Source organism: Lipophrys pholis, assembly GCF_963383615.2.
Source record: "Lipophrys pholis genome assembly, chromosome: 17".
Taxonomy (NCBI): Eukaryota; Metazoa; Chordata; class Actinopteri; order Blenniiformes; family Blenniidae; genus Lipophrys; species Lipophrys pholis.
Window position 1 is genome coordinate 22173475 of NC_137643.1, and position 13190 is coordinate 22186664.

Here is a 13190-nt window from a genome sequence, read left to right on the forward strand (position 1 = left end):
GGTCTCTTCAAATGCAAAAGAGACACTTCATACCCCGCCTCCTCTCCAGGTTGCAGAGGTGACACTCGGTTCAACGCCACCCTGTTCGGCCATCTTTGTAGTTTGATAGAACAGATACAATTATCTAGCGGCGCAGAAACTTTATATTCACACATTATTTACAAAATGTCAACAACGGAAGATTTGTCCATCCAGCCATACATGTTGGAGCCAGAGTCGGACCCGGCGGAGCGAGATGAAAATGACGATGATGCACCTGCAGAACAACGTCTTCATATGGATGTAACGCAATGGTGTGTTACTATATTTACACTAACTTCTCCATCCATGCCCACTACTACAATACTGCCTGTATTACAACGACTATTTAACACAGAAGTTACATTATAATCTAAAACGAGCACACAGCGCTAACATATGAAGACGGTGCAACTGCTAATGCTAACAAAACAATGACAGGGACGTCTTATCATCACACTTTTTAGCGTTATATACAGCTTACCGAAGTGCTCTGTTCGTCGTCTCCATAGATAGAAGGAACTGACCGCTCAATCAGACCAAGTCTTTCGGCAAATCCTTCTTTATACTGGCGGAGGTTGCTGAAGCAGTCGTCCTTAAAGTGATTCGCGCACACAAAAATGACCTTACCCACAGATGTGGGTACATTTCTGTGAAAAATAAAACTCAACCAGGCACTTGGAAAAGGTTCTGATGCTGGGAGATGGTGTAACGAAGCTTGTGGGTTACTACATCCAACAACCGAACATTTCCACTTATCCTCTCGTAACTTCGGTTGGACTACAAAATCGCAGCGAGAAACAAAAATGGCGGATTGCTCGAAATGTCGATGTCCTAATTTGGCAGTTCCACTGAGAATACTGTGACGTCATTGTTCAAAAAACGTAATAGAGAATAGAAAAATCGAAACCGATCGCAAAATATGACCAAAACAGAATATAAAGATATCAACGGAGCACCTGAAGAGACTACTTTGAACTTTTCTGTACTTCTAAACACTCTAAATATACAACAAAATGCATTTAAGGGCTAAAAAAGTGGATTTAGCATGATATGTCCCCTTTAAGATACGATGAGATGAGAAAATCTTTATTTGTCCCACATAAAATTTACATTGTTGCAGCAGCAAATACACAGGAATACAAGTGAAGTTCTTTATTTGTCACAAACCATTATACACAGTATATACATATAGAGAAAACATTTATTCGTATTTATTTGCCATATTTTGAATAATATCCTTCCATTTTCATGATCAATATTCATTCTGTATTATATGTCATAAATTATTCAAAAATATATGTAATTTATTTATACATTTTTATCCAAGTCTTAATATAATAGTTGTAACATGTTGAAATGAACTGATTATTAAATATGCTAAATTAAAAAAATAAAATAAAAATATATATACATATATACACACACACACACACACACACACACACACACATATATATATGTGTGTGTGTGTCGAATGGTACAAAAATATAAAAGGTTTCACTAACAATTACTGATACCTATACCAATGTATCATATTAATTTATGTGCTTAAAATTTGAACAAGAAAACTATTTCTGAATATGTTGTGGAATAAGTTAGATATACAAAAAAAAAATCCCAACATTTATCTGAACATTTTAAACGAGTTATTGTCATTATTGATGTATTAACAATAAGAAGAGAAGCGGAAGTGCTAGGTACAGCTTGGTTAACTATCGTAATTCATGTTTCGGATTATCTGGTTTCCATGTTAAATGGTGACCAACTTCCTTTGGCGCGAGAGGAAGTTGGTCACCAGTCAACTGGGAAACCAGTTAGATCGGAACACCAGGCGACTCGTTTATCATAACAACCGAGCGAACTGGACACGGTTACGAGAGCAAAGAGCGATATTAAAGTTTGAATAGCGTTAAATGAATCAGTGCAGGTGAAGCGGAAGTGGACTAAGATGTCCCGGGGAACCAGGCAGCCTCGGTCCGGGTCGGTTCGGGTCCTCGGGGTGTGCTGATGCTGAGACCGCAGCTGGATGCAGCGCGCAGCGGCTAGGAGGCTCACGATGTACCGCTGGAGGATGGACCTTTAACTCGGAGGACCCGGGAGAGAAAAACCCGAGAGGCAATGGAACGATGGAAAGTAATATCGGGGTGATTGCTGGGAGTCAGCGTTCCGCCTGCCTCCTCCTCGCTCCGCGCGGCTGTTGTCCTGTCCTCCGGGGGCGGTGATGCTCTCCTCCCCGGGGGTCCACATCCGGACAACAGCGGCCGAACGCCCCGAAATAAGAATAAAAACATGAAAAACTGCGACTATCAACAAATCGACCGGCACGCGCTCCCGACGCCGACCCCCACCCTCCCGCCTCCTCACCCGAGCAGCGACGCGCACAAGCCGGCGGAGCGGAGACGGAGACCCCGCAGGAAGTGGGAGGTGTTCCCCGGGAAGAACCGCTTCTACTGCGGCGGGCGGATCATCATGGCCCGGCAGAGCGGGGTCCTGCCCCTCACCCTGGGCCTCATCCTGGTCACGAGCGGATTATTCTTTGTTTTTGAGTGAGTTCTCACTCATTTCTGGCACATCACTGATGAAGTCCCGGTCCAAAAAGCAGATATTGAGCCAAACAACACCATTTAATTCACATTCGTACTATTGGATGTACTGGCCATGTTTAACCATTAAATTATGTTTGCTTGTCTACAAAATTAACTTTCTCTCAGGAACCCCTGAACTGTAATCTCTGATTTTAAACCCTGACACCTACTCTATTTCTTTATCATAACAACCTAACAATAAAGACAATCGTCCTTTCTGCCTACGTAATGAAAAGTGTGCCACGTCTTGAAGGATTTAGATGGTGATTAAAAGTGAATGTTAATTAAAGTCGATTCCTTGCCGGGTTCTAATTAAAACCAGCTTATTTAGTGATTTTTTTGTATCTCATCCTCTCTCTCTCTCTCTCTCTGTTTGTAATCCCAGCTGTCCCTTCCTGGTCAAACACCTGACCGGCTGCATACCCGTCATTGGAGGCGCCCTGTTCGTGTTCGTGCTGATCACGCTGCTCCAGACCAGCTTCACCGACCCGGGCATCCTGCCCAGAGCCACGCCAGACGAGGCTGCGGACGTCGAGAAGCAGATTGGTAAGAGGGAGTGGAAAGTACAAGGGTGTCCAGCTTTTAAATACCTGCTTTATGGAAGTCGGGGCTGTGGGGAGCAGTGGACTGCACCCCGGATGAGATCAGTGTCAAGATTGACCAATATTCCCCGATTTCTTTCACCGTGTTGCGAGAAGGACACAAATCAAATCAAAATTCTGCTCTCAGGTCTTTGGATCTCGGAGAGGAAGCCAGTCAAACTGGACGCTATCCAGGCACGTGAAGAACACGTAAACTGGGTCTACGTCCTTTAAAGCAGCAGCGCTTGAGGAGATTCTTGCAGTTTTTTTGACGGTCCAATCTGGAGTTCAGTCCTGTTGTTTCATTGGCCTTCGTCTATTCTTCGTCCCCCGGAGGTTGACGACAACGGATCTGCCGCTTCACTTTGACATACCTGAAAGTCGCGCCCCGCCTCCCTGCCGACGTCGATGATAATGAAAGTCTCGACACATCCAAGGTCCTCAGGAGGGTTGGCCGTGACTCACTGCAGTAAACGTCACTCTGCCAGCAGAAGTTGGCTGAAGAGGTTCTGCACCTCAAACCGTCTCGCAGCCTTTTGCATTGCAGCATTTCCTCTCATGGTCTGATGCCTCACCAACATTGTCCTTCCTTTCCGTGCGGCTTCCTTCGGTATCGCACCTTGCAGCGCACCCCGGGAACGCCTCCTCCTCGCCCAAAGCTCACATTAGAAGAGCTATTTTTATTTAGATTCTGCCGTATTGAGGCTTTAGTGCCTCAGGAAAAAGTCTTTAACAAGCATCTCGGGTTCATTTAGAAGTTGACCTCACCAACAGAACCTTTAGAAAAAGTCTCATTTCAACCTATAAATAGGAGTTTGAAGCTATTTTGAACCTTCAATCACAATTTTCACGCGTTTCCAGACTTTACGTGTCCCGTCAAGTGACTAAGTGAAGGATTGGAACCTTCTCCCGAGTGAAGTGGAAGCAGATCGGGCAAGATCGTATGAGAGAAGAGCGTAAACTCTGTCAGACTGTGGCTAAATAACAGCGCCACCTGCAGTGCAGGTTGTTATGTGATTTGCTGCAGTGAAACGTCTCCATGTCGGTGTTTCTTCAGAAAAAGCCTCACGCTGGATAGTTTTAGTTTTCTGCATTCGCTTTCTTGCAATCAGTGCAGCCTCAGTGAGACTCTCTCAAGTTTTGCATTTCCAAGTTTTGAAAACTTTTAGCCGACCAGCTGTGAGCGCTCCTGCTGTTTGGGACCTGATGAACAATTAAACATTTAAAAAAAAAAAAAAATCAGTTTTATATCGTTGCAGATGATGTCAAACTCCCACTTTGTTTAGTTTTTATGTGTTTACTGTCACACGTTATGTTACAAGAGCATCCCAAGACCAAGACTTCAAGGGGCTGAGACCAAGTCAAGACCAAGACCTTTACCTTAAGGGACCAAAACCAAGGAAAGACCAAAACACGATCAAGACCAAGACCTTAAGGGGCTGAGACCAAGTCAAGACCAAGACCTTTACCTTAAGGGACCAAAACCAAGGAAAGACCAAAACACGATCAAGACCAAGACTTTCTTAGCTGAGTCCAGACCAAGACAAGACAAAGACTTTAAGGGGCCAAAATTGAGTCCAGATCAAGACAAGACCAAGTCCAGACCAAGACCTCGGTCTTGAGACCAAGACCTTTCTGGAGTACTGCAGTACCTTTAGACCAACATCGCCCCTGGAATCAGTACTCTTATTAAAAGTAGTCTTGTGATATTTAAGCAGTAGCATTAGAAATGAAGTAGTTCCCTAAAGAAAACTGTTGTGGAGCTTGAATATCTTGGCCCGGCTTCAGTTAACGAGCGTCTCCCTGGTCTCCTCCGACAGACAACACAGGAAACACCAGCTACCGGCCGCCGCCGCGCACCAAGGAAGTCCTCATCAACCAGCAGGTGGTCAAGCTCAAGTACTGCTTCACCTGCAAGATGTTCCGGCCGCCGCGCACCTCCCACTGCAGCCTGTGTGACAACTGTGTGGGTGAGCCGACGTTCACCTAGCCATGAATAACAAACTTCCAAGATCACATGTTAACGCCCCGGTTCACCCTGTAACCCCCCCCCCCCCCCAGAGAGGTTCGACCACCACTGCCCCTGGGTGGGCAACTGCGTGGGGAAACGCAACTACCGCTTCTTCTACACCTTCATCGTGTCGCTGTCCTTCCTGACGGCGTTCATCTTCGGCTGCGTGACCACACACCTGGCGCTCCGTACGTGACCGACCCGCCGGGCCCGTTTTCAGCACGTTAACTTTAAAATCACTCGGCTGTAAAAAACAGTGACTGTTGTTGTTTCGTTTTTCCTCTCCTGGGTTTCAGGGGCTCAGGGTGGGAAAGGCCTGATGTTTGCTGTTCAGGAGAGTCCCGGCAGATATCCTTCTCGACCACCTCTTAAGGTCTTTCTCCTCGCGATTGTGAGGTTTCTTGTTCCGAGGCTCAACCGATTTAGAAACGCGTATCGGAAAAGCACATTGCTCTCCTTGACCCGGCTGCTCACCGCAGTGGAGCTCGTCATATGCTTCTTCTCCGTCTGGTCCATCCTGGGCCTCTCGGGCTTCCACACTTACCTGGTGGCGTCCAATCGGACCACGAACGAAGACGTGAGTCGATCAGATTCCAGCGTATTCACATTGTTTTTTTTAGAAGAATTTCCCCCTTTTGCTCTCACAGGATTTGATGGTATTGGTTTCAGATTAAAGGCTCCTGGTCGGGAAAGAGCGGCGAGGAAGTCACCAACCCGTACAGCCACAGAAACATCTGCATCAACTGCTGCTCGGTGCTCTGTGCGCCGATGCCTCCAAGGTTAGTGCATGGATGGAGACGGTATCGTCTCTTTTTCAATTTAAAGGGTTGATATTAATCCTGGCTTGTCCTCCGGGGTTAATGAAGTATTTCTGTGCTACTAGTTAAAAGGACATTTGATGCTGAACCTTCACTTGTGTCTGGATCTCGGGTGTGTAAAATCCAACCTTCCTCCGACCAGAACATTTCTTGCTCTGTGGTTTTCAGCCTGATCGACAGACGAGGCTTCCTGCCGGCGGACCAGTCGGCCCAGACGGGCAGCTCGGACCTCCAGGTTCCCACGCTGGCCACGAAAAGCGACATTAACGTGGTAGGAGCGTCCTCTCCGCTTTTCAAACCCCTCAATCCCTCCACCTCTCCGCCTGTCTGGAGCTTTTGTTGGCGCTGTAGACATAAAACACAGTTGTTTGGAATTTGAAGTATTACAATTATACGCATTGATTGGTCTGAAACAGCCGTGTGGTTTTTATAAACTACTAGTGATATAATAAGCAAAGTAGCAACAGATCCCACTGATTTTACTCCTTCTGATTCCAGCTTCTTCGTAGTGAAACCATGTTAGTTGGAATACAGTGTCCAGACTCTGGATTGTTCCGTCCCGATTATTGTTAAAAACAGACAACAAAAATAGAGGGAACACATCCGGATGCAGTAATGTCAGCTGATTCCATGAATTAGATCAAATCCAGCTTCAGCCTGCAAATCTTTAAAGTTTTGTTCTTCCTCTGTTGATCTTAAGCTGATCTATTGTGAGTATTTCTCCATTTTTGGGTTCTGGAAGCTCACAACCAAACACTAATGAGCTAAATCTTAGTTAGAAGGAGTTATTTTGGTCTCTGATTCCTGATTAAATAAAACAACCCACGTTTCAAGTTTGAGCTCAAATTTCTTTGAATTGCAGCATAATGCGTTTGTAGTTTGACACCAGCCTCACTTCAGCAGCTGCTCATTGCAGAGCACTCGTCATTCGATTCAGTGTTTTAGTGACAGGAAGTTTCTGTTACATTACTCATCATTTCATGTGTTAAACTGGTTTGAACTGAACATTTATCGTCACATTAAAGATAAGAGCTTCTGAAATCAGGAGGAAATGTAATGTTTCCTCTTCGAATGGACCAAATACAGTATGATGAAGGGAAACATCTGGATGCATCAGCTCTATGTTGACCTCAGATCAGGGTTTGATGGGGATTTAAGCCTCGGAGACGTCGTCTTCCTGTTTTTTTTACTTTGAAAAGACTTTATATACCTCAATATTCAGAAACACATGAAGCCTCTTCCTCCTCCACCTCCTGCTCCTCCTCCTCTTCCTCCTCTACCTCAATATTCAGCTGCTGTGCAGATACACATGAAGCCTCTTCCTCCTCCTCCTCTTCCTCCCCCCCATCTTCCTCCATCTCCTCCTCCTCCTCTTCCTCCTTCCCCCTTCCTCCTCGTCCTCCACCTTCTCCACCTCCTCGTCCTCCTCTACCTCAGCATTCAGCTGCTGTGCAGAAACACATGAAGCCTCCTCCTCCTCCTCCTTTTCCTCCTCCCCCCTCTTTTTTCATCTCCTCCTCCTCGTCCTCCTCCTCCTCCTCCTCCTCCCCCCTTCCTCGTCGTCCTAATCCACCTTCTCCACCTCCTCCTCCTCCTCTACCTCAGTATCTGGCTGCTGTGCAGAACCACATGAAGCCCCCCTCGTTCCTCCTCTTCTTCCTCCTCTTTTTCCTCCTCTTCTTCCTCTTGCTCCTCCTCTTCCTCCTGGGGATATAAATGAAACCTGCAGAGTTGTGCTGCAGCCTTTACTTACATGAAATTCAGTCTTTTGCATTAAAGCATTTTTTCTTTCATATCCAGAAATACAAACGGATCTTTTTATTATTCATGTTTTTGCTCCTTAATGTCTTTTTTTTTTTTTAACAAGTTTATCAAGAAGGTATATCGTTAAAATCCAGCTGTTCCTGTTCTCGTGTTTGTTTCCATGTGAAGAGGCTGAAGTGCCACAAGAATCCTCCGTCCTCCTGTTTGTTCCTTTGCTCTCTTCATGTCTCATCCTCCATTAAATTCTCATTCCTCACTTTGCTTTTCCTTCCTCTCATTTTACATTTTTATCAAATCATTCTATCTTTGCCTCATGAATAAAGTGAAGAGTTTCTATTGATCAGAGTGACTCAGTTTCAAAATGAAGCAGGTGTGTGTGTGTGTGTGTGTGTGTGTGTGTGTGTGTGTGTGTGTGTGTGTGTGTGTGTGTGTGTGTGTGTGTGTGTGCTCCTGCATGTCTTCAATGAGCCGTCAGGATATCACAATATAGATCCTGCCAGAATATAACCTGTTGTGTTTTCACTCCACTGCTGGAATAAATCGTTTCCTGCTCTTCACTAGCCTCAGCATAACAGCGGCCATATTGCAACAGGAATTATGCAGATACACATGGTGCATGCAGATTCTTTTTAATAACTAATCACTAATAAGGATAACAAGGCTGTTGGAGAGGTTTACAGTCCCACTCAGTGTTTTACACTGACCAGGTAACGCAGGGTGAGGTTGAAGAGTGGCTCCTTTCTGCACGTCATGGACTGAGTGGCTTGATTGATTTACTCATTTTAATCCATATCCCAGCAATCCACCGTGTAAATGTGTCTGAATAGATGTCATCACTTTCTGTTGAATAATTTAGCTTCTTTTTGTCATTTGTAACGATAAAAACACATTTCTCCTGTCATGCACCCACTTGTGTGATGAAGTTAAAACTTCTCGGACCTGAACTGAGTCCAGAATGTGTAGCGCATGAATTGTTTGGCTCGTCCTGCTGCTGATGTTCAGCCTGCTTCCCTTTGTTTCATGTCGCTCAGTTCACTGAGCTGATTTATAACCAGGTAGCTGATTTACAACTAGGTGGCTGATTTACAACCAAGTAGCTTATTTACAACCAGGTAGCCTATTTACAACTAGGTAGCTTATTTTCAACCAGGTAGCTGATTTACAACCAGGTAGCTTATTTTCAACCAAGTAGCTGATTGATAACCAGGTAGCTTATTGATAACCAGGTAGCTGATTTACAACCAGGTAGTTTATTTACAACTAGGTAGTTTATTTTCAACCAGGTAGCTGATTTACAACCAGGTAGCTTATTGATAACCAGGTAGCTGATTTACAACCAGGTAGCTGATTGATAACCAGGTAGCTTATTGATAACCAGGTAGCTGATTTACAACCAGGTAGCTTATTGATAACCAGGTAGCTTATTGATAACCAGGTAGCTGATTTACAACCAGGTAGCTTATTTTCAACCAGGTAGCTGATTTACAACCAGGTCGCTGATTGACAACCAGGTAGCTGATTGATAACCAGGTAGCTTATTGATTACCAGGTAGCTAATTTACAACCAGGTAGTTTATTGATAACCAGGTAGCTTATTGATAACCAGGTAGCTGATTTACAACCAGGTAGCTTATTTTCAACCAGGTAGCTGATTTACAACCAGTTAGCTGATTTACAACCAGGTAGCTTATTGATAACCAGGTAGCTGATTTACAACCAGGTAGCTTATTTTCAAAGAGTTAGCTGATTTACAACCAGGTAGCTTATTTTCAACCAGGTAGCTGATTGATAACCAGGTAGCTCATTTACAACCAGGTAGCTTATTTACAACCAGGTAGCTTATTGATAACCAGGTAGCTTATTTATAACCAGGTAGCTTATTGATAACCAGGTAGCTTATTTACAACCAGGTTGCTTATTGATAACCAGGTAGCTTATTTATAACCAGGTAGCTTATTGATAACCAGGTAGCTTATTTACAACCAGGTAGCTTATTGATAACCAGGTAGCTTATTTATAACCAGGTAGCTTATTGATAACCAAGTAGCTTATTGATAACCAGGTAGCTGATTTACAACCAGGTAGCTGATTTATAACTAGGTAGCTTATTGATAACCAGGTAGCTTATTGATAACCAGGTAGCTGATTTACAACCAGGTAGCTGATTTATAACCAGGTAGCTTATTGATAACCAGGTAGCTTAATGATAACCAGGTAGCTTATTGATAACCAGGTAGCTGATTTACAACCAGGTAGCTGATTTATAACCAGGTAGCTTATTGATAACCAGGTAGCTTAATGATAACCAGGTAGCTTATTGATAACCAGGTAGCTGGACCGTCTCCTCACCGCCTCCCTCTGCCCCCCCACAGTGCGCCCAGGGGACTAGAGGCCTGCTGGAGTCGGCGGCACTGTCCACTTCCTGTCCTCAGGGGAAACCCCAGACGGCTCACCCGCGTCCGGACTGCGGCCCTGCAGCGACCTCTGACCCCGCCCCCGAGTCGTCCAAGACCCCGCCTGTCGCCGGCTCCAAGACTCGCTCCAAGAAATGCAGACGAGCAGCGCTGCATATCCCCAACCCGGCCTTCGAGGAGCCCGTCTCCCCTCCCTCTCCGGACGACGAAGCGAAGGGCCGCAAGGGCGGCCGCTTCGGGCGGTCGCGCTGATTCGACCTGGAGAAAACACCACAACTTGCATGCTGCACATTAGTCGCATCCAAGTCGTTCTTCATTAGTGTCGGTTGCCTGAAGTCCCTGGAAGGCGTCGCTTCGTACGACAATCACTCAGTTTTCACTCGCCGTGGTCGAGCTGCTGCGCGGAAACGGGAACGCCGTGGCGGACTTGTCCTTTCTGGATGGAGATTTTGGCGAAGAGTGAAGAGCACACGTGAACAAGAAGGCACAAGTTTGACGATTCTCCTGACCCACTGGCTCGGTACAGACAGTCCTGACTCTGGGAGCATCCGTGAAGAGGAATGTTGCTCTGAAAGGGAAAATCCAGCCTAGATATTGGATTCACATGTGTCATCTCTGGGTTTATAGGGCAGATTCCAGCCAGTCTTTCCCTCAAGCTGAACAGCACATGCACAGTCTGCACTAATAACGTCACCCGGAGACGGACAGAGCAGTGAGTGATTGGAGAACCCGGGTTCAGGACTTTCGGGGACACGAGGACTTCGGGTTCTGAGCTCCAGACAAACTCCGAGGGACGTACAGAAGGGTGACAAATGACTACCCGAGCTCGGCATTCTGGTATAGAGTGTCGTTCCACTACGAGCTTCCAACACACCTATGAGAGGTTGAGTAGGAAAAATTCACAGTGAGTCTTTGTGTAAATCTGCAGTATTACTCACTGGTCACCAGCACATACTGACACCAAAATGAGAGAAAAAGTTGACTTATATCGATATAAATGAAAAAGTGGCTGTCTCCCACTATAGAGCCCTTTCGTTAGAATCTAAAATACACCCAGAATCTTAAGATATCTGAATGTTCCAGTAGAATTTGGCCAAATTTTCAAATATTGAGTCACAAAATAACATTTTCAATAATCGCTTACGATCTCACTGTGCAGTTTGCATGAGTTGATATCACCCCGTCACAAATTTCTACGCCCGTAAAAATCAATGACGGATAGAGGAGAGGCTGGTGTCAAATTACAAACTGTTGACTCAACAAGCGACGGGGCCTGAAACTGTTTGTAGTAATAATATATTTAAAGGGGTCATATTAAAGACAGTCTGTCCTCTCTGTCCCTGGCTTGTTTCAGGTTTTAAAAAGTGTGTTGCTCCAACCAGCCAATCAGAAATCAAACCCTATATAGTGTCATCGGGGGTTCAGCCAATCCCAATCAAGGTAGGCCCTCCCTTTGACTCCTCCCACAATTAGGCAGCTCTGCTCTGGCACATGGCACCACGAGAGGAAGTACTTCCTCCTCTTCCCAAGATGGGCATGTGTGGGCGGAGCCAGTCCAGCTGACACAGACACAGCAGATTCTGAATGCAGCTCCTATGATCCAATATTCAAATGGAGGGAAATTAAGGAAAAGCTAAAAAAAACTTTGAATACAAGGTTTCTGGACCAATGAGATCATGTGGAAGAGTTGAACAGCTGGAGAATATGACTCCTTTAAGTTACTGCACTTAGAACAATCCTTTGACAATGTAATACCTGCAGCCAATAATATAATATAACTGAGTTCTTTGAAACAGAATATTTCTTTTGCAATTTTACTACGACTCAAATTCCAAAAAGTAAATAAATAGATAAATCACATGAAACTACTGGAGAGAATCACTCATGGGCATCATATATACTCATTACCTTATGTCAGTCAAACTGAAATTTAAAAAAAAAAACATTACTACAACAGTACCTTGTGACGTACCAAAGTTTTCTAATTATGCAACAAAGCTGTCATGTCTTCCTGTCGATCGCTGTGCGGTGGATTAACGGCCCTCAGGCTCAGGGCATTTAATTGTGAAAATACTGAAGTGATGTTTTTAACATCAAAAAGCTCTAAAACAGTATAAATTCAACTTGTGCAAACGTCGACTAAGAACCATCGGTGATTCTTTGACGCCTGTAACATGACGGATAATCATCCAGGCGCCTTCTTTCTATGTTCTATCTTCGGAATTTGATCAGAATCCACGCCGATGAATCGATCAATTCATGGCTAATTTGAGTGAATTGAATCAAAATGAAAGAGATCAAAGCGCGTTGACACTCGGCCATGTTGGATTTGAGTAACTGAACCAAAGTTTGCCTTATTTTGATGATCAGCCGGAGCCAATAAGACTGGAACGACTTTTCTCTAACAAGGTTAGAAAAATGTAGTTTGGAACAAACCTCATTTGTTTGTTTGTCACCCTTCTGTAGACGGTTACATCCAAAATCTGCATCTGTGTGAGGCTCAGCATGTTTTACGATTCATCTCAGATCCGCTCGGTGGATCTTCCCTTTAACTTTACTTCCAAGCAGCACAATGAAGGCGGGTGTGTGTTTCCGTGGCGGCAAACTCAACTGCATGGTGGCGAGGAGGATTTTTACAATCTGCTTCTTGGTCTATTCTTCACACCGCCTCGTTTCTGTCGCCGAACCTTCAGTGTCAACGAGTCGTCAGCATCGGGTTCGTGTTCACCACCTGCTCACTCACTTCCTCTCAAGCAATAGCTTTAGATCACCTGTTTCCTACACACACACACACACACACACACACACACACACACACACACACACACACACACACACACACACACACACACACACACACACACACACACACACACACACACACACACACACACACACACAAATAGATCTATTGCACATAGAATAAACCTTTTAGGCCTTCATTTCTTTGGATTTAAATTATTGTGGATCACAAATATTAATTAATTAATTTATTT

General features: G+C 44.7%; 1 protein-coding gene across 1 annotated transcript; it reads left to right on the forward strand.

Moving 5' to 3' along the window:
• Nucleotides 1-1814: 1814 nt before the first annotated feature.
• Nucleotides 1815-12126, forward strand: zdhhc18b (zDHHC palmitoyltransferase 18b). Its single transcript, XM_080484970.1, has 8 exons — nt 1815-2567; nt 2992-3152; nt 5008-5157; nt 5249-5386; nt 5495-5775; nt 5868-5977; nt 6185-6287; nt 10153-12126. Exons 1-8 carry the CDS (start codon nt 2311-2313, stop codon nt 10444-10446), a joined length of 1494 nt encoding a protein of 497 aa, XP_080341096.1. The 5' UTR covers nt 1815-2310; the 3' UTR covers nt 10447-12126.
• The last annotated feature ends 1064 nt before the right edge of the window (nt 12127-13190 follow it).

Coding starts and splice junctions, on each gene's coding strand:
- zdhhc18b (XM_080484970.1), top strand. CDS start 2,311: ATGAAAAACTGCGACTATCAACAAATCGACCGGCACGCGCTCCCGACG. Junction 5,387..5,494: donor GACCACACACCTGGCGCTCC/GTACGTGACCGA, acceptor CCTGGGTTTCAG/GGGCTCAGGGTGGGAAAGGC. Junction 5,776..5,867: donor ATCGGACCACGAACGAAGAC/GTGAGTCGATCA, acceptor TATTGGTTTCAG/ATTAAAGGCTCCTGGTCGGG.